At 38.6% G+C, this 26,016-nt stretch overlaps 2 protein-coding genes across 3 annotated transcripts; both read left to right on the top strand.

The window, feature by feature from the left end:
• The first annotated feature begins 16,391 nt into the window (after nt 1-16,391).
• LOC127659081 (uncharacterized) lies at nt 16,392-20,548 on the top strand. Of its 2 annotated transcripts, none has more exons than XM_052148723.1 (8): nt 16,392-16,615; nt 17,136-17,435; nt 17,525-17,709; nt 18,605-18,704; nt 18,818-19,147; nt 19,251-19,408; nt 19,579-19,706; nt 19,792-20,548. In XM_052148723.1, exons 2-6 carry the CDS (start codon nt 17,139-17,141, stop codon nt 19,353-19,355), a joined length of 1,017 nt encoding a protein of 338 aa, XP_052004683.1. In that variant the 5' UTR covers nt 16,392-16,615; nt 17,136-17,138; the 3' UTR covers nt 19,356-19,408; nt 19,579-19,706; nt 19,792-20,548. The 2 variants fall into 2 exon arrangements, with proteins under 2 accessions (XP_052004683.1, XP_052004682.1); XM_052148722.1 differs by having other exon boundaries at nt 16,398-16,615; nt 17,136-17,450.
• Nucleotides 20,549-24,679: 4,131 nt separating this feature from the next.
• LOC127658602 (uncharacterized) lies at nt 24,680-25,786 on the top strand. Its single transcript, XM_052147977.1, has 4 exons — nt 24,680-24,683; nt 24,769-24,834; nt 24,911-25,186; nt 25,263-25,786. The coding sequence occupies exons 3-4, from the start codon at nt 24,934-24,936 to the stop codon at nt 25,784-25,786; spliced, it is 777 nt and encodes a 258-aa protein (XP_052003937.1). The 5' UTR covers nt 24,680-24,683; nt 24,769-24,834; nt 24,911-24,933.
• Nucleotides 25,787-26,016: the final 230 nt, after the last annotated feature.

Raw genomic sequence — 26,016 nt, 5'->3', positions numbered from 1 at the left:
GTGGTACGCGAATACATCATGCTTTACGGTAAATGCGTACAGGTACTGATTTCAAAATAAAAGTGATCTTCCGGGAAACGTCATTTCACAGTCAATCAGTCTGTCAATAATGAATGAATGAAAAAATAAATAAATGAATAAAGATACATAAATAACCACATACAACAAAATGAATAAATATAAAAAAAATGCCTACAAACTTAATAATAAATTAATAATAAAAAATACATTTCCAAATACCATCTGACATTTAAGCACCAAAATGACAGACTGTTATTGAGAAACTTTCTGTTTCCTAAGAACAGTTTCACTTCAGAATGTTTTTATTTTATTTAATTTTATTTGTATTATTATTATTATAGAACAAATACACTTACAACAAAATATACATACAGAGGATCACAATGTACTCACTGTTACAATCATAGTAGCATCAAAGAGTATAAACAGAAAGAGAGAATGAAAAAAAGCAACAAATAATAATAAACAAAATAAAGCCAGGGGATAACTTAAAATGGATTAACAAGAGAAAAGTATTCTATACATTCGTTTTGCCTTTTTAATTCTTGCATCTTTTAGAGTCTCAATATAAAGAATCAGTTCACTTTTAAACTGTATGATGTTAGGTTTATTGTTTGCCCATTTTTGTTTGTGTGTATATGGATTTTTCCATATATAATTAGCAGATTAATCACCAAATTTGGTTCCTTATACAATAAAAATATGTCTTTACCCATTAGCCGAATCTTTAATTTTGTGTGTTTAAGTATTAGATATTCAATATCAATCCAAAAAATTGGGTTAACACACATTCAAAGAATACATGTTTGATGGTCTTTTGAAGTTACAAAAGACACATGTAGTCTCCATGTCTCTAAAAACTCTTGAGACTACTTGTCTCACCGAGTAAATTAAATGAATAACTTTATATGTGACATTTTTTACTTTATTGGTGAGACAGTATTTACTAGGTTACTTCCAGAACTCTTTCCATTCAATCTGATTATAAAATGAATTCCAATATGTTTTGCATTTAGGTAACAATGTATTTCTGCATATTGTTTTTATAAAGAAGTTGTTTTTATCTTAAATCTCCACACCATTAATACTTATCTGAGTTTTATCTCCAGAGATACACTCAGAGGATATATCACCTAATAAGAGTTGAATAAGGCCACCAGGAATGGCATCAAAAACTATTGAAAACTATTTAGCAGTTACTGGAATCTTATAGTAATTAAGGAATTCACAATAATTAAAAAAATTGTCCATTACTCTTAAACAGAGGTGGGTAGTAACTCGTTACATTTACCTGAGTAACATTTTGGGGAACATTTACTTTTAGAGTAGGTTTAAAAGTGGGTACTTTTTACTCTCACTAAAGTAAATTTCTAATTATTTTTTTTAAAAACTTTTGCTTCTTTACAATGTATGGCGTTACTGTCTCTACATTCCACTGTACTACTCTGCTCTCTTTTATTTTATACTTACTTTTAATTGATACTGCGTGGACATATTTATATTTATATTACTTATATTTGAATTCTTGTTTCATATATTTAGAGATTGTGTGAACGCACCTACAACACCAAAACAAATTCCTTGTATGCGTAAAAAACTTACTTGGCAATAAAGCTTTTTCTGATTTCTGATTCTGATTTCTGATTACTGGGTTTAATTTGAATAAATGTGTAATTTATTGAGAGATTATTGAATGGGACTTCTACGAGAGCGGAAGTTCTGAGCGATGAGATGCTTTCACAGACTGTCACTCAAGTCATCACTGCAGCAGCATCAAACTCTTCAAAGTGAAACACTTTCTTCGCTCCGCACAGTGAAAAAAGAATAGTTCCGTCATGCAATGCCTTCTTTTAACACCAAGACAAGCTGATATTTCAAGATTAAAGTCACAGCTCCAACTTCAGGAATTCTGTGTAATGAGATTGTCATTTTCAGGGTGATTTTGTAACTGGACACTTATGACATCCATTTTTAAGTGTACATTTTTAAATCAGTGCAGCATTATATCAGTGTGTTTTGTCCCGCATGTCATAAGCAGTATTTATCCATTTATTCTGCGCCCTCGCAGGGGTACTGGAAACTATCGCAGCTACTTCAGGCGGATTAACTGTATAAAACCATTTGGGGGCGGTGTCCCGGACAGGGATTATCATTAGTCTTAGATAAAAATGCACATTTAAAATGGACTAATTGAAAAAGCATTTCTCAGACATGGTTTAAGATAGTCTCAGACTTTCCTTAAAACTGATTTTTAAAGTCTGATTTCCAGAAGGAGGATCAGAGCTAGTCTAGATCTTAGTGAAGGAATAATTTAAACCTGGTTTAACTTCAGATTAACAGTGAGTTTGGCCTCCAGGTTGACCTTGGCAACAGAGGAAAATTGATTATCTGTACTATTTCAATGATGATGAAAAAGCACCACCAAGACCAGACAGAATGGCAATTGACAGGAGCAACCCACTGAATGATTTTGATGAAATCATCTTTCGTGACCGCTTTCGTATGTACAAACAAAATGCAGCTGACATAATTTGTTTGTTTGAACCAAAGCTTTCATCTCACTCTTTTAGGGGAAGGCCTATTCCTCCTTCCCTGCAAGTACTGATCACCTTGAAGTATTTGGCATGTGGAACATTCCGTCGTGAAACAGGAGATTTGTGTGGCATAAGTGAACCAACTGTGTGCAAAATAGTCCACAAAGTCTGCAATGCTATATGTAAACTGAAAGATAACTACATCAAGTTCCCTGACGCTGCTGCCCAAGCCATCTACAATGTGGAGTTCTATGAATATTGTAAATTCCCTGGAGTCATTGGCTGTAATGATGGATGTCATGTTCCCATAAAGTGTCCCTCTACAACAGATGCTGAAGAGTACAGATATTGTAAAAACTGGTTTTCAATAAATGTACAAGGTCTGTGCACTCCCACTATGCAGTTTTCAAACATTGTTGTACGTTGGAAAGGTGCAACTCACGACTCGTGAATTTTTTTGTATGCTCAGTTGGAAGGAGGCCTACATAATGGAATCATACTTGGTGACAGTGGGTATGCACAGACCAACTTCTTGTTCACCCCCTATCTTCATGCAGTCACATCTGAGCAACAGCGGTACAACCAAGCTCACATCCGCACTAGAGGTCTAGTGGAGCATGTCTGGTGTATGGAAGAGCCGTTTCCAATGTCTCAGAAACACATTGCGCTTCGAACCAAGAAGATGCTGTATTGTGAAAATTGCAACAGCAGTGCTTCACAATTACATCAAACAGCGTGGCTGGCCAGATCCTGAAGTAGAAGATGACAATGACCCAGAGAGTCCCATAGCTGAGGCCAACAATGACAGATATGGACTTGCATGCAGAGATGCTTTTGCTTAGCAACATTTCTTAGAAACTCAAATCATTGAAAACAAAATTTTCTTAATTTTTATTTCAGAAACAGTCGGGACCCTAAACTGGACAGCGTCAACACTGGTGCTGCTTCATGTTTCTTTCCTCCTCCTTCATAGCTAACTCAACATGAATTATTTTCAGCTTAATTTCATGTTCTTTTTTTAAATATTTTAATTTGTGCTCATGGCCAGTTTCTCATGTCTAGTCAGTCTCTTGGTCCTTCCGCTCGGATTAGTGACACCATCTTCCCTGTAGTTGGCTGACCTGCATCTTGTCTCAGGCCATCCAAGCTCTGGTGATCAACTTGAATCCATTGCATTGACGTATTAAAGAACAATATTTAAGTTGCGTTTATTACATATTTTTGGTATGGGAGTATATGATAATGGAGAGCATTACATATTCCCTTAAGTGTGAGGATGGCACATGTAGAATGAATGTTGCCTACCAAATGAGGACTGTACCGGTGCCCCATCTGAACTGTCCAGATGGTCATCATCGGGAATACCTTCCAGGGATTGCTGGCTATCGATGAGTGCAGTCAACAAGTCTCCTAGGTCATCAGTCTCTGGTCTTTCTGGAGGTCCACCACCAGTCTTGAAATGCTCCCTACGAGCAACAGCATTGGTCTTCTTTAACTGTATTTTTATGTTTTTCCAGAGGATCTTAAAAAGATGACAACTCTGAAATTATTTTTGTACTTATACTGTTTGCTATATTTTTGGATCACACATATATTTAGGTTCCACTGTGTTTTTACACAAAACAAACTTTTCAAAGAGACTGATTTGTAAAAGTGGGCCAATTTAATAAATACAGTCTTACCTGAAGTTGCTGGACTGTCTTTTTAAATTCATTGCAAATTTTACTCCAGGCATTCTTTTTCTTGTTTTCATTTGACGAGTTATGCTGTTTGTTCTAAATAATTGAGTGGTTTGACACAATTTGCTTCAAGAGATTTTTTTCAAATTCACAGAAATTCTTTGAACATTTTCTTTTACCTTTGTCCATTGTTTGGTTGGATGATTTACTCCAGTTCTACACAAAGCTACTGTTTTTTAGGATTCCATCCCTGGTTTTTGAAGTGTCCTCACATCAGCATAATGTGCACATCATTAAACTCATCAGGCTTCACAAAGAGTAGCTGATTAGTCCTTATTTACCTTAGTCTGTGACTCCCTAGTCTAGAAGTAATTAATCTCAAATTAAGAATTGTCTTAAAAAGCTATTTTTTTAGTCTGGATTAATTTAAGTAGAATTAGCCTAGTTTTGACATAATTTAATCACTTTCTGGGAAACCGCCCAAGTTAATCACTGCCATTCGCGCGATCGACAACTGGAGCACGAACAGACAGCATTTCTGGGGGTGTTCCAAGATGGCTTGATTGCACGCATTTTGATGAGCTCTGCAATCCCAAATACTTAAATCGACTTATAACGTTGTTGCAAAGAAGACTTCGAAAGATAGCTTACTCTAACAACACAGTGATTCATCGAAGATAGCGATAGGTAGATCTGAAAAAAAGGAAAAGTGCTGGAAAGATGTATAGAAATTCCAACCAAAGTGTAAATGTTAACACTGCTAGCAAAACTAGCAGCAACACACAGGTGGCTGAAACTTGTATTATAGTCCCTTCCAGTGACCTGATTACAGACAACTTACACGACTATCTCAAACAAGACACTGATCCGAACGCATTTATGCTGGTGGAGGAAGAACTTCTATCTCTCCATGAAACTCTGTGTAAGCCTCCAGCCACCAAGCAAAGTAGAACTGTAGATAGAGACACAACGGTCATCCTCTCACAGATCTCGGAACTTTCTCTGCTGGTGCAGAACAGATCAGATGCACTAGAAAAGATGGTGGAAAGAAACTCAAGCATAATTAATAAAATGAAAGAGGAAGTCAATGCAAACACGAAACAAATCACCGGAGACTAAAGGAAACAATTGAGTTTATTTGCACCAACATCAGTGCCTTGAAAGATAAAGTTACTCACGCCGAATCTCAACTGAAACAAGCTGACTGATGTGCTGAGGAGCAAGAGAGACGAATAACCTTGTTGGAAGGCCATTCGTGCAGATGAAATTTGAGAATTCATGGGCTTCAAGAGAAAGGAGGAGAAGATGTTCGTCATGAGGTCATTAAAGTTTGCCAATGTCTCCTACCGCAATACAAAGACAACCTGATGTTGTGGACGTGGTGCACCGACTTAGTCGTAATAATTCAAGGAACAACACATCTAGAGGAATAATCTTCCAGTTCACTTCACGATTCTACAGGGATGCTGTCTGGCGCGCTGCCAAAGATGCAGTCTTTCTGAAGAACAACCACCTGAGGATCACTGAGGATTTGTCTCCGGCTGACAGAGAGAGAAGGATGAAATTGTGGCCTGCTGTTGAAAAAGCACGTAAAGAAAACAAGAGAGCTTTTTTTATCGGTGGTCATGTTTTTGTAGACGATGTTGAGATCTCGCTATGAACTGAAGATGTGATGGATTCTTTCATCTTCTGTGATTGAGCTGGTGACAGTAGCTCATGTACTACAGTCTCATTCCATGCAGTGGTATCTGTTTTGTTGTTTGATTTAAGGAGAAGCTCAAATGTTTCTTGATTGTTACACGTATATAAAAGAAATGCTAATTTTTTTTCTGTCTTTGCACTAAAACAGGGATTGCTGTTCTCATCACTGGTGAATACATTTGTTATGAGTGTTAAAGATTTGCTATAACATATAGAAATCTTTTGGTTTAAATTGTTTGTGTTCTTACGTTTGTGTGTCTTAATCCATGGCCTCTTTTAACTGTAGAGGGTTACGCAATATTGTTAAACGGAAAGCTATCTTTCTGAATAAGTATCTGAAGCGTTTTAATACAGATTTTAGTTTTTTACTAGAATGTCATTCTAATATTCAAGACGTTAATGTTTGAAGATCACAAATTGGGGACTAGATTTATGGATCTCTCACTGCACTGTCCATTCGGCTGGGGATTGTATCTTGAAAAATCGCTTTAAAGGGAAAATATTAAGTTCTGATTGAAATGTGTCTGGACATAATAATTTACTTGCTCTTGAAATCTCAAATGTAATGTGTATTATTATAAATGTTTATGGTTTTAATTCACAAAAAGTCAGTAAGGCCTTTTTTGACAGATTATGTTATCGAGTGGTTCGTTTGTTAAATAGGTATCCCAATTTTTCTTTGATATTTGGAGGTGATTTTAATGTAGTCCTGGATAATAAATTAGATACATGGCCTCCACAATCTGGTAGTTCAACTCCTAGTTATGTAACTAAGTTTATGAAGGAATTTTTCTTAATTGATGCATGGAGAAAATCTCACCAATCACAAGTATACTTTACATGGAGTAATAATTCATTATCAAGTCAGTCTAGGATTGATTATTGGTTTACATCCAAGGATTTAGAAAATAGTATGACTGATATAATACCATCTCCATTTTCAGACCACAAGGCGATCCCTATAAGTATTCCCTTTAAATCTTTGGAAAATGTAAATAGAAAATCTTCTTACTGGAAACTGAATAATTCAGTATTGCAACATAATGAGATCACCAGTATAGAAAAATGTATCTCATTTTATTGGAATGAAGCAAAAAATTATTAATTACTGTAGCAATTGGGAACTTCTTAAATTTGAAATTGGAAAATTTCTTAGGAAATATTGCAGCGAACTAGCAAAACTTTGGAAAATTTATGAGAATAAAACTTTAGGCAAAACTTCTGTCTTATTATTAAAAAAATAGAGGAAATGTCTGAATTGGACAAAGCAGAACTTACTGAGAAGCAGCTTAAATTAGAGAAAATTTACAAAAGAAAGGCTGAAGGAGCTTTTATAAGATCGCAAATAAATTGTCTTGAAGAGGGTGAAAAGAGTTCTGCCTATTTTTTTTTAGACTTGAGAGACAAGCAAAAAATTATTATATTGAACAATTGAATATTAATGGTGATATTGCAGAGGACCCCAAAATAATTGCTAATTTTTGTTTAGAGTTTTAAATTGGACAATTTCTTTAATAATGTAAACTGGACTCAAGTTTGGTTGTTGCCCCAACAATTTCTCCTTACAAATAAGGAAATCTCATACAAAATAATTCATAGAGTCTATCCTACCAAGAAATTTTTACAAAAATGTAAAAATGATGTTGGTTTAAAATGCTCTTTCTGCGAAAGTTCTACTGAAACTCTTTTTCGTATGTTCTGATCCTGCCAAGTTACACAGTGTTTCTGGAATGATGTTGAGAGATTCATTGCTGTTAATATCTTTAAAACATTTCTCTTATCCTATAAGTATGTGATATTAGGTTATTATATTAAGGACCATTACTCAAAGTATGCTGGTTTCATTATAAATTGTATTTTATTTTTATGTAAATTGCATATCCATAAATGTAAATTCACAAATGGCAAACCTAACGTTATAGTGCTTAAGAAGGAGATAAAAATGTGCATTGATGTAATGTCAAAATCTTAAAATAGCAAAGCAATTACAACAATGGCAATATGTTCTTTATTTAAAATCTTATATAGAAAGTATTTACTTATGCTTATTCAATCATATATAGATATGTACCCTCTCTATCTGTTTGTTTTTTCTTTTCTTTTTTTGTTGTTCTCTTACTCTGATTTATATTGTATTGTGAAGCAATGATGTGCTCCTTTGCTGTAAAAAAAAAAGACAGCATTTCTGTGCGGGGCGCAGATGATGTGCACAAGGCAATCGTCGCAATCGTTCACTCGTCCACTATTTCCTATAGAGTGAATGGCAGTTAGTACACTATATCTCAGCAGTAAGTGACTGAAATGAGTGAATTCGGACGAGAGTGTCGGAGCTCTGGGGCTGGTGCAGAAACATCACATATGACATTTTAAAATACTTGGGCCTTATTTGTTATTCTTATTTAATAATATATTAATACAATAAATCTTAATTCTGTTCATCATTTTTAATATATACTGTGTGTTGATATAAAGAGTAAACACATTTGATCAAATAAAGAGTACATTTTAAAATGTATCTGTATGTTTTGTTATTATGTTATTTAAATCCAGTAATGATTTGTCAAAAAGTAATTTACTACATTCAGCATGAAATAAAACATTGCAGGAGTGAAGGAAGCAGTAAACTCCCAGCTCGTACATCTTCCCCATGGTGCATTTGTCACGAACCCCGCTCCTCTGCCCTATCCCCGCTTTCGTCGCACGCACACACTCCCTCCACGAGCTTACACGCTCGCTTCCCTCCCTCGAGCTCACACGCTCGTTCCGCTCCCTCGAGCTCACACGCTCGTTCCGCCCCCTCGAGCTTCCACGCTCGTTTTGCTCCCTCGAGCTCGCACGCTCGTTTTGCTCCCTCGAGCTCACATGCTCGTACGCTATCTCTTCCCCCGAGCTCTCACGCTCGTTTTGCTCCCTCGAGCTCTCCTGCTCGTACGCTATCTCCCCCCTCAGGCTCTCATGCACACTCCTATGGCCAGAACATTATGAACACCTGCACTCGTCTCAATCACCCCTTTATTCGTTTCACCTGCACTCGTCTCATCACCTTTCATTGTTTACACCTGCACCTTCCCCTATAAATACCACAGCACACCCGTTTCACGGGTGTTGGTTATTGTTCTAGTTTACCCCGCATCTTCGCCCCCCGCTAGTCTCGTCTAGTTTTGTACTCCTCTCGTTTACCCCTTAGCTTGCCAGCCCCCCTTGTTCCCCTGTCTTTTCCTCTCGCTTGTCTTGTTTGTATATTGATTCCCCGGCTTCGACCTCACGCTCCCTTTGACTTCTCTCTGCCGGATTTGCCCCCTTGTTTATATCTTGATTCCCCGGCTCTCGACCCTACACTTTCCTCGACCATTCTCCATCTGGATTTTCCCCACTGTACCTTCGCCTGCTTTTTGCAAATAAAGCAGTTTTGTTTCTGATTGTGACTGTCTCGTCTTGTGTGTGTGTGTGTGGGTCACAGAATAACCAACCTCACCGAAGACAGTCACAATGCATCACGCAGTGGATGTACGCAGCTCACTAGAGCGGATTTTTTCTGCACGCTCTGCAACAGGATCTACCATTGGGAGTCATGGTCGCGCGCTCACAGCCCAGTGACAGCAGGTACGTGCGATTTTTGATTTTTGTCACCCTGGTCTACCTGTGTCTGTCCCTGAGCCCATTTATGCTCCCAACGCATTTCTGAGCGCCATGAGCCTTCAACACCCTGAGAGGTTTGACGGCTCTTCGGGCGCTTACCAAGAGTTGGTTATGCCGGGCAGCGGTTATAGAACTAATAGCCGTGCCTTTAACATTATGGACCCAGCGGCCCAACTCTTGGTTTTGCGTCAGGGGAGTCAACCCTTGGAGGCTTATGTTGTGGATTTTTGTGCCCTGGCTAACCAGGTGAATTTTGATGAGGTGGCTCTAAAAGACATTTTTCAATATGGACTGAATGAGCCAGCCTCATCATTCATGCCTGGTGGTCGCTGCTCTCTCAACCTGGCGCAGTTTATTGACCTCACCCTACTGTACGCTGGTTCCTCGTTTACTGTGTGGGAGGCAGACAATGAACCAGCGCTCCACACCACGGCCCCTGTCTCGAAGCCTACCACGGCCCCCGTCTCGAAGCCTACCACGGCCCCTGTCTTGAAGCCTACCACGGCCCCCGTCTTGAAGCCTACCATGGCCCCTGTCTTGAAGCCTGTCACGGCCCCAGTCCCGAAGCCTGTCACGGCCCCAGTCCCGAAGCCTGTCACGGCCCCAGTCCCGAAGCCTGTCACGGCCCCAGTCCCGAAGCCTGACACGGCCCCAGTCTCGAAGCCTGGCACGGCCAGAGAGCCAGCGCCCATGCCCGCCATGGCCAGAGAGCCAGCGCCCATGCCCGCCATGGCCGACGAACCAGCAGCCATGCCCGCCACGGCCAACGAGCCAGCGCCCATGCCCGCCACGGCCCCCTCGAGCCTCTCAGGGCTCCGTCTCTCGAGTCTCTCAGGGCTCCACCCCCTCTCAAGCCTCTCACGGCTTCGCCTCTCAAGTCTCTCAGGGCTCCTCCTCCCCTCAAGCCTCTCAGGGCTTCTCCTCTCGAGTCTTTCAGGGCTCCTCCTCCCCTCGAGTCTTTCATGGCTCCACCCCTCAAGCCTCTCACGGCTTCGTCTCTCGAGTCTCTCAGGGCTCCTCCTCCTCTCGAGCCTCTCAGGGCTCCGCCCCCCAAGCCTCTCGAGCCCTCCAGGACTCTGCCACTAGAGCCTCCTACGGCTCCGCCTCTCGGGCCTCCTACGGCTCCCCCTCCAGAGCCTCCTACGGCTCTGCTCCCAGAGACTCCAGAGCTTTCTAGGGCTCTGCCTCCCGAGCCTCCTACGGCTCCACCTCCCGAGCCTCCTACGGCTCCACCTCCAGAGCCTCCTACGGCTCCACCTCCCGAGCCTCCTATGGCTCCACCTCCAGAGCCTTCCACGGCGCCACCTCCCTTGGCTCCACCTCCAGAGCCTTCCAGGCCTACCTCGCTAGAGCCTCCCATGGCGCCACCGTCATTGGCTCCACCTCCTGAGCCTTCCAGGCCTTCGCCCCTAAAGCCTCCTTCGGCTCCACCTCCAGAGCCTTCCAGGCCTCCGCCTCTAGAGCCTCCTGCGGCACCACCTCCCTCGGCCCTGTCTCTTGGGCTCCCCATGGTGCCGCCTCCTCAGCCTCTCAGTGCCCCGCCTGCCGAGTCTCTCACGGCTCCATCTTCCAAGGCTCCGTCTTTCACGGCTCTTCCCTGGCCCCCTGTCCGGTGGCCCCCTGACACTCTCCCTGTCCTGTGGCCTCTTCCCTGGCCTCCTGACCCTGTTCCTGTCCGGCGGTCACCTTCCAGACCTCCGGACCCAGTCCCTGTCCTCCAGTCGCCTTCCAGACCCCCTGACCCAGCCTCTGCCCTATGGCTGCCCCCTAGATCTCCCGACCACCCGCCTGTCCGCTATGTTCCCCTTGACCTTGCCTTGAAACTGGCCATTGACCCCATGGACTGTCTCATTTCCCTCTGTGCCCCTTGGACTTCACTCAATTTTGGTTTTTGTGTTTTGTGGGTGGTCTGTTCAGGGTTTATTTTTTGTTTGTTGGGATCGTCCAGCACCACTTCCCAGAGGTCGTGCTCCTCGCTACCAAGCGCGGCCGTCAGGAGCCGTCCGTTATAGAGGGGGGAGTACTGTCACGAACCCCGCTCCTCTGCCCCATCCCCGCTTTTGTCGCACGTACACACTCCCTCCACGAGCTTACACGCTCGCTTCCCTCCCTCGAGCTTACACGCTCGTTCTGCTCCCTCGAGTTCACACGCTCGTTCCGTCCCCTTGAGCTTCCACGCTCGTTTTGCTCCCTCAAGCTCACATGCTTGTACGCTATCTCTTCCCCCGAGCTCTCACGCTCGTTTTGCTCCCTCGAGCTCTCCTGCTCTTACGCTATCTCCCCCCTCGGGCTCTCATGCATGCTCCTATGGCCAGAACATTATGACCACCTGCACTCGTCTCAATCACCCCTTTATTCGTTTCACCTGCACTCGTCTCATCACCTTTCATTGTTTACACCTGCACCTTCCCCTATAAATACCACAGCACATCCGTTTCACGGGTGTTGGTTATTGTTCTAGTTTACCCCGCATCTTCGCCCCCCGCTAGTCTCGTCTAGTTTTGTACTCCTCTCGTTTACCCCTTAGCTTGCCAGCCCCCTTGTTCCCCTGTCTTTTCCTCTCGCTTGTCTTGTTTGTATATTGATTCCCCGGCTTCGACCTCATGCTCCCTTTGACTTCTCTCTCCCGGATTTGCCCCCTTGTTTATATCTTGATTCCCCGGCTCTCGACCCTACGCTTTCCTCGACTATTCTCCATCTGGATTTTCCCCACTGTACCTTCGCCTGCTTTTTGCAAATAAAGCAGTTTTGATTCTCATTGTGACTGTCTCGTCTTGTGTGTGTGTGTGTGTGGGGGGTCACAGCATTGTGGGAAATTAACCGTCATCGAGTGTACTTGAAATGTACACTTGAAATCAGAATGCATTGTGGGTAAGAATGAGTGAACAAAAGTAGGGAATGAGTGGCTCAGTCAGAATTCAGACACTCCTACAAAATAGTGAAAACTCGATATAGTGCACTATATAGTGGATAGGGGCGGTTTCAGACACAGTGAGGGTTCAACGACCGGAGTTAGTGCCCTACATAGGCTGCGTTCTCTGCATTTAGAGAGCGGCAGTACTGCTTTACAGAACTAACAATATAAATACTTACGCCACTGAAAACTGTAACTACACTGAAATAAGAATCCACACAGCATGTGGATTAAAAGCTGTGAAATAGCAAAAGAAGGCATTAATAAAGCATGATCTTGCTCTGGTTTATATTTCAGATGTGTATGACTTTCGTTCTTCTGCTGAACTTAAAAGAAGATTTTTTGAAGAATTTCTCAGCTCTGTAGGTCCATACAATGCAATGTAGTTAGGTGCTAATTTTGCCATGGAGCGAATACAGAGCAGGGTTTCTCTAATCCAGGAGCGCGGAGTGAGCGAGGAGCGGGGAATGGACAAACCAGAGTGGAGCTGGAGCGGAGTGATTAAAAAATGCTTTGAGTACGGAGGGGAAATTTTTGCCGCTCCACTCATCTCACATACTCTGGTGGCAACATTTTAGCTAAACAAACAAACACAAGTCAGCATAAAAATAATCCCTAAGACTCTAGTGGTTAAATCAGTATCTACAGAAGTGATGTGATAGGTGTGGACGAGAAACAGAGAAACAGATCACTTTCAAATTCTTCTTCTTTTTTGGTGATTCACATTCTTCTCTGCTTATCACCCCCTGCTGTGACAAATGACATATATTGATCTGTTTCTCACCCACACCTATCATATCCTCTTCTGAAGTCATGGATTAAACCACTGGAGTATTATGGATTACTTTTAAACTGCCTTTATGTGCTTTTGGAGCACCAAAATTGAGTACTCTTTTAATTGGACACTTTCTTACTCTTACTCAAGTAATTATTTATGTTAGTACTTTTACTTCTACTTGAGTAATTATGTTTTTGAAGTAATTGTACTTTTACTTGAGTACAGTTTTTTGCAACTCTACCCACCTCTGCTCTTAAATAACTGTCTCACCAGTACAATACCGTTATCGCACCAGTTTCTAAAAAATAAAGATTTGTTTTTAAACACAATATTCTTGTTATTCCAAATTACAGATTTGTGTGGAGAGAAGCTATGTTTATAAATGAGCATCCATAATAAAAAAAAATCTGTCTATGAAAACAAGACAGCTTTATCGGAACCTTGTTTACACTAAAATTACATCTAAACAAAAACGTATAGCTTCTCTAAATACAGCTAACAAAAAAGTTGAAAATTCGTTTTAAAATTATTTATAAAATTCACTAATCAAACCATCGTTCCCTGGTGACTTATTGTCTTTAAGTTTCTTAATACAATGAAATACTTCATTTAAAGATATCTCTTGATCACACATTTTCATAGAAGACTCACTTATCTTTTTAGCATCCTCTTTAATAGAATCTAAGAATGACTGTGCATTACTCAATTTGTTGTCATAAGAATACAATTCCTCATAAAATTGTGCCACATATCTTGATATTTCCATAATATTTTCTGTTAACTGTCCATTAATACTCAGTTTGACCATAGACGTGAGTTCAACATTTATTTTTTCCATGTTAAAAAAATATTAACCATTACCCTAACATTCTTCCTTGATCTAATAAAGGCACCCTTTGCTTTATATTCATATATTTTATCTAAATCTAATTGTAGGAAAACAATCCTTTTCAGAATCCCAAATTCTATTAAAATCCCCTCCACTTACTAGTTTTGCATTGCTAAACTTTTCTACTATTTTTTTGAATCTGGTCTTCGAAATGTAAAAATAAAGCTTTATTTTGTGTGGTAAAGTTAGTTGCATAGACATTCCCCAAAATAAATATTTCAGCATTCTTTTCTATTACCAATATCACCCATCGACCTGCGTCATGCAATTTAGTTTGAATTATTTTCCCCTTAAATGTACTTTTTAAGACAGCAATCTGATGGATTATTTCCATATGGCATCCATAAATCATCCCCCCACTGACTCTTCCAAAAAATTATGTGACAAAGAAGCATGTGTTTCTTGAATAAAATAGAAGTCACAAGTAGTATGTATTATGTACGTTGTGACAAAAAATGATTTATGGCCCTGATTTATGGTTTAATTGCTGTACATTTGACCTTTCCCTCCGCCCCCCTCCCCTCCCTCCGGCAGTTGTACATGCTGTGATATGGCGTGTCTGTTCTGATACCCCCATCGGTGTATTTAAAAGAGTAGAAAGATTATTAATCTTTAATGGAAAACTGAGATGACAAAAAAAGTAGTATTACGTTTAAAATGTGTTTAAATGATGTCTTTATTGGGGTTTAATGCTTAGTGAAAAACTGTTTTGTTTTTTTAAACTTTTGACAAAGAGAAGAAAATGTGTTTTTAAACATTACGTTGTCTAACACATCTCTAGCAATGTCACTTTAAAGATGCTGAACAAAAACATAAAATGTATTTAAAAATTGTATTTCAACAAAGAGCATTTTTGCAAAATCAAAATCCTTTCATGAACTCATTCAGCGATACCTGATGTAAGTAAGACGATGTTTAACATTAACCTAGCAAACAGGATACATTTTCTAAAAACATAATATATAATTTTAACTATATAAGACAGAAATCTTACACGACTCCATTTAAAGTCCTTTCACGATCTCGTCCAAAATGACAATGGCGTAAGATCAGTTGACAAGCCCCTCCGCGGGGGTGGGGCTTAAACCCCTCCTAATCTTAGGAAGTGTTTTAAAGTATTATTTAAAGGTTTAAATGTATTTAACGAAAACTTTGACATTTTGTTTTAAAAAAACGTATCAAGTTGGCAAATACAACAAAGGCACTCTAAAATTATAAAAACTTTAACAACATTCACTAGAAAATACAGTATTTTGGTAAACAGGTTTATTTTATATATAATTCTGACGAAATATCTTTAATACAAAAGTTTGTTACATTTTTTTTATTTTTTTATTTTTTAACCATGAGATTCTAAAACAGTGGCTATTGAATGATATTAGTTTATTTTACGCAAACAGACGATACTGGCAGAGCAAACTCATTTAGACGGACACTTTAAAATAATGAATAAACGATTAACAAGGGTTATTTACTTTTACCAGAGACTAAAACGTATTTTAAACCAAATAGTATGAGTTTTCATTGAAATAGTATGCATTATAAATTGTAACTTTAACACGTGTTGTATTGCATTTTTTCTAATCAAAATTATTTCAGGAGTGCATCCAAATTGATAAGGCGTTTTTTGATCCAGTCTTTAAGGCGCTGAGCAGCGGGGGATTCGTTTTCATGCTGCGGGGTAATTCATTTTATGATTCAGACATAAAGGCGACAAAATGACTGGGGGTTAATTAAATTTGTATTTTGACCAGACCTTAGGGTTGTTAATTGGATCTGTGTTCATGGGGTGAATACGCGCCAAGATTTCGAAGTGTCAATTTAAAGCTTTGATCTCTGGATATTTTACAACTGGGGTTTGGTATAGTCTATCGGCAGTCCTTTTAAATGATTCAGCCACAGATTAAACTATCAAACGTCCCAATGTTGCATTATTCAATTCTAAAATAACTTTTAACTAAACATATTAATATTGTAAATTAATGCGTCCTTTCTTCACGCGCAACTGCCTACTAAAAACGAATTCTGACGAAATATATTTAATACAAACGTTTGTTACATTTTTTATTTTTATTTTTAACCACACTCTTAAAATTGATGTGTTAAAAATGAACACAACATATGTGTAAAAGGATTTGTAACACATTTTGTGTTACTACAGACACATGATGTGTAAATATTGTGCTCAACTGTTTACACAATTACTGTGTTAAACACATTTAGTAGTACATGTTTATATAAAAGGCATATATTCTGTTGCAAATACTCAACAGGCGATGTCAACTTTAATGATTGGATTTATTTATCATGTTGAAAATGTGAATAAAGCATTTTAACTCGCTGGGGGGAAACAACTGTTGGGACTACGGGGATGTTTTTGCTGCGCATGCGCGGAGGCGGTCTTTTCCAACCGACGCCTAGCCAGCCGTCAGAATTCAGAAATGCGTCTGTCTGCCTCAGGTGAGTGAATATAATTAAACGTGTAAAATAATAAATATTTCTCCACATAGCATGAGAAAGAGTTGTGTTAATTGTCCAGGAAACATAATTTGTTTGTTTTAACCGTTTTCATGTTCCGTAGCCGAATATGTTTTGTGTGTTAACTAGCGTCAAGGCAAGCGAGCTCTCACGCTTTGCAAAGCTGTTTATTTATTGGGTATGACTGCTAATAATTGTTTTTAAAAAGTCGTAACGTTAAAGGTTAATATACATGGCACCTTAAGTTTGAACTCATTTTACTAGTCTCTAACAGTCATTTTACCAAAAACGTCCTTTTAACCACTGCATAGTTGTGGCGATGAGTGTTGTGTGGTTTAAAAAGCGCGCCACTTTGTGCTAAGTTACCTTGCTTGTCACTGACTAGGCTATTTGCATGTATTGATAACGCAATACACTTAACGTTTACATTTTCTCATTATTAAATTATGACTCTTGTATGATTACAGCATTATAATATGGTGTTATTATATCTTTTATCTAGGTAATGGAAGACGAGGGTCAAATCACGTTTACTCTAACAATTTTACACAGAGTTCTCGCGACTGTCTTCATAGACGGGAAGGAAACATGGAGAAAACTATTCACAGTTGGAAGTGTTGGAGAACTGATTAACTCAGCCAAAACGGAGCTCTCTCAACAAGTATCTATTGATCGAATACTGAGATTTGACACAGATTTTCAAGAATTTATTGACATCGATGTTAATTCAGAAGTGAAGGAGCTTGACAAATTCCAAATATATTATACTGCTAGTATCACACAGGATCCATTAGATGGAAGAGTTGAGTCATTACTGGTGAGTCATGTTTTCACTCTTCCTATTTATAATTTTCAAAGTAAACATTTCAATTGTAATTTTTTTTCCCTTAGTTTCATTCAACAGAAGTAAGCCGGACTGTCACCACAACTGTCACCACAACTGGTCTGCTGACACTGCTCGAGGAAAAGGCCCCTACAATCTTGAGAGAACATGAAGACACAAAGACATTGTCAATTTCTTTGAGAAAGTTACTTGTTAAAGTGGCTGTGAGTGACCTTATAGAAAAGCATGGATTGTAAGTATATAACTGTTTAACAGATTTGCACTCATAAGTTATTAATAACATCAAATAACATTAGCTGTGTTTACATGGACCCTTATAATCTAATTGACTGCTCAATCGGACTAAAAAACCTTCATGTAAACACCTTAATCGATCTGATTGAGCTCGATCCGATTGGAATTTCGATTGGATTGAAAGGGGTAGTTTATTCCTTTTGTAATCTGAGTGTAAACACTTGATCGGATTAAAAAACGAAACTGAAAGGACTGCACATGTGCAATGATGTTGAAATAGTGTAATGACGTTGAAATAGCGTAATGATTCATTTAGATGACACTTTATTCAACAGGAAGAACAGCGCGTTCCGTGCATTATACGTCATTACACTATTTCAATGTCATTACGCTATTTCAATGTCATTGCACATGCGCAGTCCTTTCAGTTTCGGTTTTCAATCCGATCAAGTGTTTACATGTTCTCTCGATCAGATTACAAAAGGAATAAACTACCCCTTTCAATCCAATCGAAATTCCAATCGGATCGAGCTCAATCAGATCGATTAAGATGTTTACATGAAGGTTTTTTAGTCCGATTGAGCAGTCAATTCGATTATAAGGGTCCATGTAAGCGCAGCTGTCCTGCAGAATTTAACTTGTTAACAACCCTGATAAAACCTGGCTTTAGCCTTCTAGTAATCATGAAGAGATTGATTAGCTAGTTCAGGTGTGTTTGATTAGGATTGAGCTAAACTCTGCCAGACAGTGGCCTCACTGGAAGGGTCGAGTTTGCCCATCACTGGTCTAGAGTATCAATGTATTATTCAAAGTGGGAACTTTTTGTGTGCATGTCAATGTTTGTGTTAATACTGAGTTTCTGCATGTATATGCTTGTATTGCCCCTTTTTTAGCTATCCATCTGGTACAGAAAAGCTGGCACTGGCAAAGGAGATTGTGTCACTGTTCCCCTCATTAAGGATTAATGTCCCATTTGGCGAAAATGAAGGACATGTAAGGATGTTTTACATTATTAATTTATGAGTATGAAATTACTTGGCAGTGCGTATACAAACTGCAAAAGCATACTTGAGTCCAACTTTTTATTTGTCCATTTCTCATGTTAGGAGCATTTTTTTGATGGGCCATCACACAGTGGATTTATAGAAATGAGACTACGGAACATCAGATGGAAACTTCAACAGAGCCAGCGGATCTACAATTTGAAACGACGTCTTCCTACAGACCAACCTTCTCTGCCGATTACTGATGAAACAGTGCCCACTGAGTGGTTGACCTTGATAAAGAGGATGCGACCCTCTCCAGAGAACTCATCGTCAATAAAGACTGCAATTGACCAAACCTTCAGTTACCGTAGAAGATGGATAACGACGAAATCGCCAACTGTTGGTCAAATCTTCAAGGAATATCCCAGATTTCTGGACATGCCAGCCTTGGTAATACATGTTAAACTAAGCTGCAGAGAACTTTACACAAAGGTTGTGTTTCATAATTTGTTAATATTAATAATTTCTTTGTTTTTTGTTTTATGCACTGCAGGTGGACATTGAATTTTCCAAGATGACCAGATGGGAAAGAAGACATGTTTATCAAGAAATGGGAGGGGACGATTATCCCAAAACTCAAGGAAATAGCATCCTTTGAGAAAAAAATGTACATCAGACACTTATTGGAGAAAGCTGACAATCAGCAGGATGGTACGATTTTCTTCTTTTATTTCTGTGGCATTTGCATAAATTTCTAAATTGGGTTTCTGTGAAAATGACATGTACATTTTATCATTCAATTCATGATTTAAAGGTAATCATTTCAAATATAATTTTGTTTTTAATCTTTTGCATGTGACCTGCATTTTTACTCCATCAAGATGAGCTGTGTTACACTATGTTAAGGATCCTCGTTCATCTTCTTCCACCCACGGCATCTGGGAGAAGCGTCGCCGGCAGTAAATGCTGTGTCAATTCTGCTATCTCATACTTGTTGGAACTGGTGCCGGTATGCATTGTGTTAGATTTTTATAAAGTTGCAATGTCACATGCAACAACATTTTCTGATGCTTTTCATTTTTTCATTTCTATAGGCTGGTACCATTGTGACGTCTTTGCTTCAAGAAGGCATGAACGGGTCTCTAAAGTCAACACAACCGCAGCTGGTTTCCATCGGCTCTCCAGGACATGAAGCCCAGTATGTAATTGTGGCAAAGAATGATTCTTTTGCTTTTCCACTTGATGTTGAAAACCTCACTTGTGCTGTTGACAAACTTTTCAAATTCTACTGGCTGTGTAATCTTCAATATCCATGCCAACTGTCTTCAGTTTTCTCATTTTTTGAGTACGTATATGACCTTCCTTTGTCCCAGTCCACTTGCAAACGATCAAAGGTTATGGAATTGATTGCTAAATTGCAGTCTTGTGCCTAATTGAAACAGACCATGTATACATGTCCAAAGTGCTTGCAAAATATTTTTGTCCAAACAAAACAGTTGATTTGGCATTTAAGGGAAGTACATGCACTCTCTGATAGCCAAAACCTAACATTAATCTGTAGTCAAAATGGTTGCCCCAGAACATATCATAGTTTTAATTCATTTTCTAAACATCTTAGCAGAGCTCACTCTAATTCAAGCCCTACTGTAGAGTCAGGACACACTGAAAAAACAGATGTATTCTGTCAAATTGATGAAAGCAGAACAAATAACCTAGGCGAGAATGTCGAAATGTCTGAAATAGAGGAAGTTCATCAGAGCAGTTTAAATCTAACGGACTATGCTGCTACTTTTGCTGCCCGCATGTATGCTTCTGCTAATGTAACTTATACTGATGTCCAAAAAGTATAACCTGCACAAAGGAAATCCTAGATCGTTCCTTAGGTCATTTACAAGAAAAGACTAATACTTTACTGACTAACTTGGCTGTACCTCTTGACAGCACTGAAGTTCAAACACTTATGAAAGAGTTTGACAGTACTAGGAATATGTTTAGTGACATAGATACACCATTTAAACTAACTAAATACTTTTCTGACAAATTTTCCTTTGAGAAGCCAACAGAAGTGTTTCTTGGTCACAGATTAGATTGTGTTAGAAAAAATGGGAAAAAAAGCCAAGTGTTAGTGCCGGTCACTTGTCAATACATCTCAATAATTAACACAATTAAATTTCTATTTAGCTGTGACAAAATGCAAAAACTGTATAAACAGTCTTCTGGTGGACAGGGTAAAATGCAAGATTGTTGTGATGGTGCGCAATATTCTGGACATCCTCTGTACCAAAACCATCCCAATGCACTGCAAATTCAATTATACTTCGATGATTTGGAAACAACAAATCCTCTTGGATCAAAAACAAAGATTCATAAAATGGGGGCAGTTTACTTTGCTTTACGAAATGTGCCATCAGAGAACAAATCTGTACTTTCCAATATCCAATTATGTCTTCTATTTAATTCTATTGATAAAGACATTTATGGTTTTGACAAAATTCTGGAACCACTGTTAACAGATATCAAAGAAATTGAGCAGAATGGTATAGAGGTGAAAATAGGTGATGAATGCCAATTACTTTATGGGACTGTGTGTCTGTTGACGGCAGACAATCTTGCCTGTCACTCCCTCTGTGGCTATGTGGAAAGTTTCTCTGCAAACAGATTTTGTCAGTTTTGTTTAATTGACAAACCAACTTCGCAGTATATTTTTGATGAAGATAACACTGAGAGGCGTACAAGGGAAAACTATGCACACCATGTACAGCTGAATGATGCAAGTGCAACTGGTGTCAAAGTTAACTCCTGCCTAAATCGTCTACAATATTTCCATGTAACTGAAAATATTGGCGTGGACATCATGCATGATGTGTTAGAGGGAGTCGCACCTCTTGAGGTCAAATTGATGCTCCGACATTTCATTTATGAGGAGAAAATTTTTTCTCTGGAACAACTAAATGAAAGAATAGCAGGGTTTAGCTATGGATATGAAAATCAAAAAAATAAACCCAGTGTAATTATTAATCTGAAGACGTCTGAAAATGCTATTAGGCAAACTGCATTACAGATGTGGTGTTTACTGCTAGTGTTGCCTTTTCTGATAGGTGATTTAATTGATCCGAACAGCCCACATTGGCATCTTTACCTGTTATTGAGAGAAATTTGTGACATAATTTTTGCACCTGTTGTGACAAAAGGGCTTGCTGTTTATCTTAAACAACTGATAATAAATCACCACACACAATTCAAATTTCTTTATCCTGACAGGAATCTTAATTCCTAAACACCATTTTATGACACATTACCCGAGTGTTATGACTTTATTTGGACCTCTTTCCAAGTTGTGGTGCATGAGGTTTGAAGCGAAACATAACCCCCTTAAGCGACATGCCCAAGTAGTGTGTAACTTCAGAAATATTTCAAAGACTCTGGCTCACAAACATCAGATTCAGCAAATGTACCACTGGAAATTGAGTTCACCACTCAATTTTGAAATGACAGTACCCAATGCTTCCCCAGTTATGATTGCATCTTTGTACAAGGGCGACAAATTGCTTGACAAACTGAAGACAGACTCCCATTTTGAGACTCTCACTTTCACCAGTTCAATTCATGTGACCAATAATATTAATTTCTTGGGGACATCATACAGGACAGGATGCGTTCTGCCTTTAAAAGCAGATGAAAGGGGAGAACCTTTATTTGGTGAAGTTATACACATAATCCCCCAAAATGAAAGTGAATGTGCACTTATGTTCCTGAGATTTTTAAAGGTACAATATTTTGATGAGCACTTGTTTTCTTTTAATGTCACTAAAACCAAAGAATTTGATGTGGCAAAGCTGCCTGGTGACTTAATGGACTATAGACCATTAGATATTGTATCATTTTGTGATCAGCAATATATCACTCCCAGATACAAAATATTGTTTTAAATAAGTTAGTGTTACTAACTTAATTTGTTAGACATGTTTGGTTAATGATGAATTGATTTGAATTGTGAGTACGAAATATGAACTATGTTTGTCTGTGGTTATTTATTTGACTACAATTTTAAAGTTCATTCGTATATTTCTGTTTGTTATATTTTAGAACAAGCTGAGAAAGTTTGGTCTTATTTTGGAAATGATTTCAGACTTTGTTCTATTTGACATTGTATTTACAGTATCTAACATGAGTTTTATAATATTTGATCTGTTGTTATTTAAAGTGTTTCATGAATGTTTTATATGATTAATGTTTTGAAATGCTTATTTTTTTATCAACAGTATTTTTTACAGTATGAATTCCATGTTAAAACCAGAAAAAATGCAAAATAAACAGTATGTGAACCGTATTCAATGCTTCAGTGTGATTTCATGATAACTACATATTGTATTCTGATCTAGCTTTTTCAATAATGTTTTATAATAAAATAAATCTATAACACACAGTTGTGTTAGATGTATACAAAAAAGACACATTAATGTGTTAACTAAAGTAACACATTTGTCTGTGTGTTTTCACAACACATATTCTGTGTTGTATTTTAACACAATATGTGTTGTCCCTGAGCACACTCAGAGCATGTGTTGAAAACGACACATGTTGTGTTGTTTTCAACACATTTGTTTTAAGAGTGCATGAGATTCTAAAACAGTGGATACTGAATGATATTAGTTAACAAATAGGTTTATTTTACGCAAACAGACGATACTGGTTGAGCAGTCTCATTCAAACGTTCACTTTAAAAAACGAATATAAACGATTAACAAGTGTTATTTACTTTTACCAGAGACTAAAACGTATTTTAAACATTAGGTTCAGATTGGCAAACACAATATTGTCATTGAAATAGTATGCATTATAAATTGTAGCTTTAACACGTGTTGTATTGCATTTTTCCAATCAAAATTATTTGAGAGCATCGAAATTGATAAGGCGTTTTTTGATCCAGGTTTTTAGGCGCTGAGCAGCGGGGGATTCGTTTTCATGCGGTGTGATAGCCTAATTGTATGATTCAGACATAAAGGCGACGATCGACAGATGTTTTGTGGCGGGGATGTGTAGTGAAGACGCGCCAAGTGTTCGAAGTGTCAATTTAAATCTTTGATCTCTTAATTTTTCACAACGGGTGTTTTGGTCGACAGTCCTTTTAAATGATTTCAGGCACAGATTAAACTATCAAACGCCCCAATGTTGCATTATTCAGTTCTAAAAGAGATTTTAACTAAACATATTAATATTGTAAATTAATGGGTCCTTTCTTCACGCGCAACCGCCTACTAAAAACAAGCTAATAGGCCTACATTCAATAATATTATAATAAAAACAGCCGCTGAGTTAAATCACTAGACAGAAAGATGTGCGGTCGTTTAAATGTATGAAAACAAAATGAGATCAATTGTTGTCTAAGAAAAGTGTATTTTTCTGTTGAGAATTATATAAAAGAGACATGAATAAACTTTTTTTTATATACGTCATTTTGAACTTTTGAACGTTTTAAACTTTTATATATGTCATTTTGAGTTTGTCGCGATGCTTCATGAACCCAGATTTAAACAGAAGATGGCGCCAGATAGCTGTGGTGTGATTGTGAAACTTTGTGACAAAAAATTATATATGACCTATGCTTTATGACTTAATTGCAGTACCTTTGAACTTTTAATTCCTGTCCCCCCTTACCCTCCACTCCCCTCCCCTCCCCAACCCCAACCCCTCCCTCCGGCAGTGAGTGAGTGAAGGTCTTCTTATGGGGGAGAACTCAGCCTATTTAAACAGACTTTAAGTGTGTGTGGTCATCATTTACAGCTGAACCAGACGGACGCATCTGTAGAACACGGGTGATTGCACTTTAAAATGGCGTTTATTTTCAGAAGTATGTGATTTTTTAAATATTGATGTTTTACATTTTGGTACCTTGATTTTTAACAGGCGTTTAAATCATTTTTATTTGTACGTAATTCAGCCCCTATCAACGATTATGAAAACCTGGATCGCATCGATCAACTGCGTAAGTTTACATAAAGATCATTTTTATGTATTTATATATTAGAATTGCTTAGTACTGATGTGAATATTTTCTATTTGTTTTTCAGTGACTGAACCATTAATTAATGAAACAACGGGTCAGAGCAAATCTGTCAACAGATGTGTACTGCAAGGTATGTATACATTATTTGTGTTCTATTTTGATTATGCAATATTGATAAAACAAAAATGTATTTTCTGTGTTTGTAGATATTTCAAACGTCGACTTGTCAATGCTTGTCTCACAACCGGGGTTTGCTACACCCAAACCGAAGACATCACTGTCACTCAGTTCACGGAGACGCAACAAACCCGTTAGTCCTATTCCGAGGATTTCACGAAGCCCTCGATTACATGTTGTACCCCCAGCTGGAAACGGTGCAAGACACTATTTTGGAGAAAAAAAACATCGGTCTTCATCAGGAGAAAGGAGAAGCGATCAAACAACGTTACGTCAAATACCTTCTGTGTTAAACGAATCAGTTGGTGAGTACGATTCACACTAACATCATTAAAAATGGTAACCCCCTTGCTAATGCACATATTCTCATTCTTTATATAGATTTGTACGCTACCGGTTTTCAAATTGACGAAGACCCCACAGCAATCTTCAATAATGATGCGTTCGTGAGGGAGTGGGACGCTCTTAACCAACCCATACTTCCAGACAACACCGATAATGCTGTCTCATCACACGGTGGGGCTGTGGTGTCAGATGAGGAGCTGCTGCTAAACGACGCAGAGGATGTGATTTCGTTTATTGATGCTGTATCGGATTGTACGGAGGACGATGCGAATAATCAGGAGTGTGTGGAAGAGACAGTTATCGAAGCGGATGAAAATCTACCATCAAATCAACAGAACTTTTCCCATGATTTGTTGATGGAATTGCGTGAACAGAATCGATTGGCGGACGAGAAGCTGGACATTATTTTAGAGAATGTCAAACGTCTTTGTGACTGCTTCCACATGGTGATGACAAACTCAGAAGAACAAGGAAGTCTTACACGGCTTATTCTCGATCGAGTTGGTGCCAATCGCGAGATGTTGAATAAAATTGAAAAGATTCTCCAGGACGAATTCTGAGAAAGCCAGCTCATGGTAAATATATTGACTAACATCAATAACGCTGTCATAGAACATATAAAATAACTAATTGTGTTTATGATTGATTTGTGTTAAAAGGGTGTTGTTGTTTTGTATCTGGTATGGGTATAATTGTGTTTATGATTGATTTGTGTTAAAAGGGTGTTGTTGTTTTGTATCTGGTATGGGTATAATTGTGTTTATGTTTGATTTGTGTTAAAAGGGTGTTG

Source organism: Xyrauchen texanus, chromosome 18 (genome assembly GCF_025860055.1).
Source record: "Xyrauchen texanus isolate HMW12.3.18 chromosome 18, RBS_HiC_50CHRs, whole genome shotgun sequence".
Lineage (NCBI taxonomy): Eukaryota > Metazoa > Chordata > Actinopteri > Cypriniformes > Catostomidae > Xyrauchen > Xyrauchen texanus.
The sequence above is the reverse complement of the archived record's forward strand: the minus strand, read 5'-3'. Positions and strand labels throughout refer to the sequence as shown.

Coding starts and splice junctions, on each gene's coding strand:
- LOC127658602 (XM_052147977.1), top strand. CDS start 24,934: ATGCTTGTCTCACAACCGGGGTTTGCTACACCCAAACCGAAGACATCA. Junction 25,187..25,262: donor TGTGTTAAACGAATCAGTTG/GTGAGTACGATT, acceptor TTCTTTATATAG/ATTTGTACGCTACCGGTTTT.
- LOC127659081 (XM_052148722.1), top strand. CDS start 17,139: ATGGAAGACGAGGGTCAAATCACGTTTACTCTAACAATTTTACACAGA. Junction 18,705..18,817: donor TTGGCGAAAATGAAGGACAT/GTAAGGATGTTT, acceptor TTCTCATGTTAG/GAGCATTTTTTTGATGGGCC. Junction 19,148..19,250: donor TTCTGGACATGCCAGCCTTG/GTAATACATGTT, acceptor TATGCACTGCAG/GTGGACATTGAATTTTCCAA.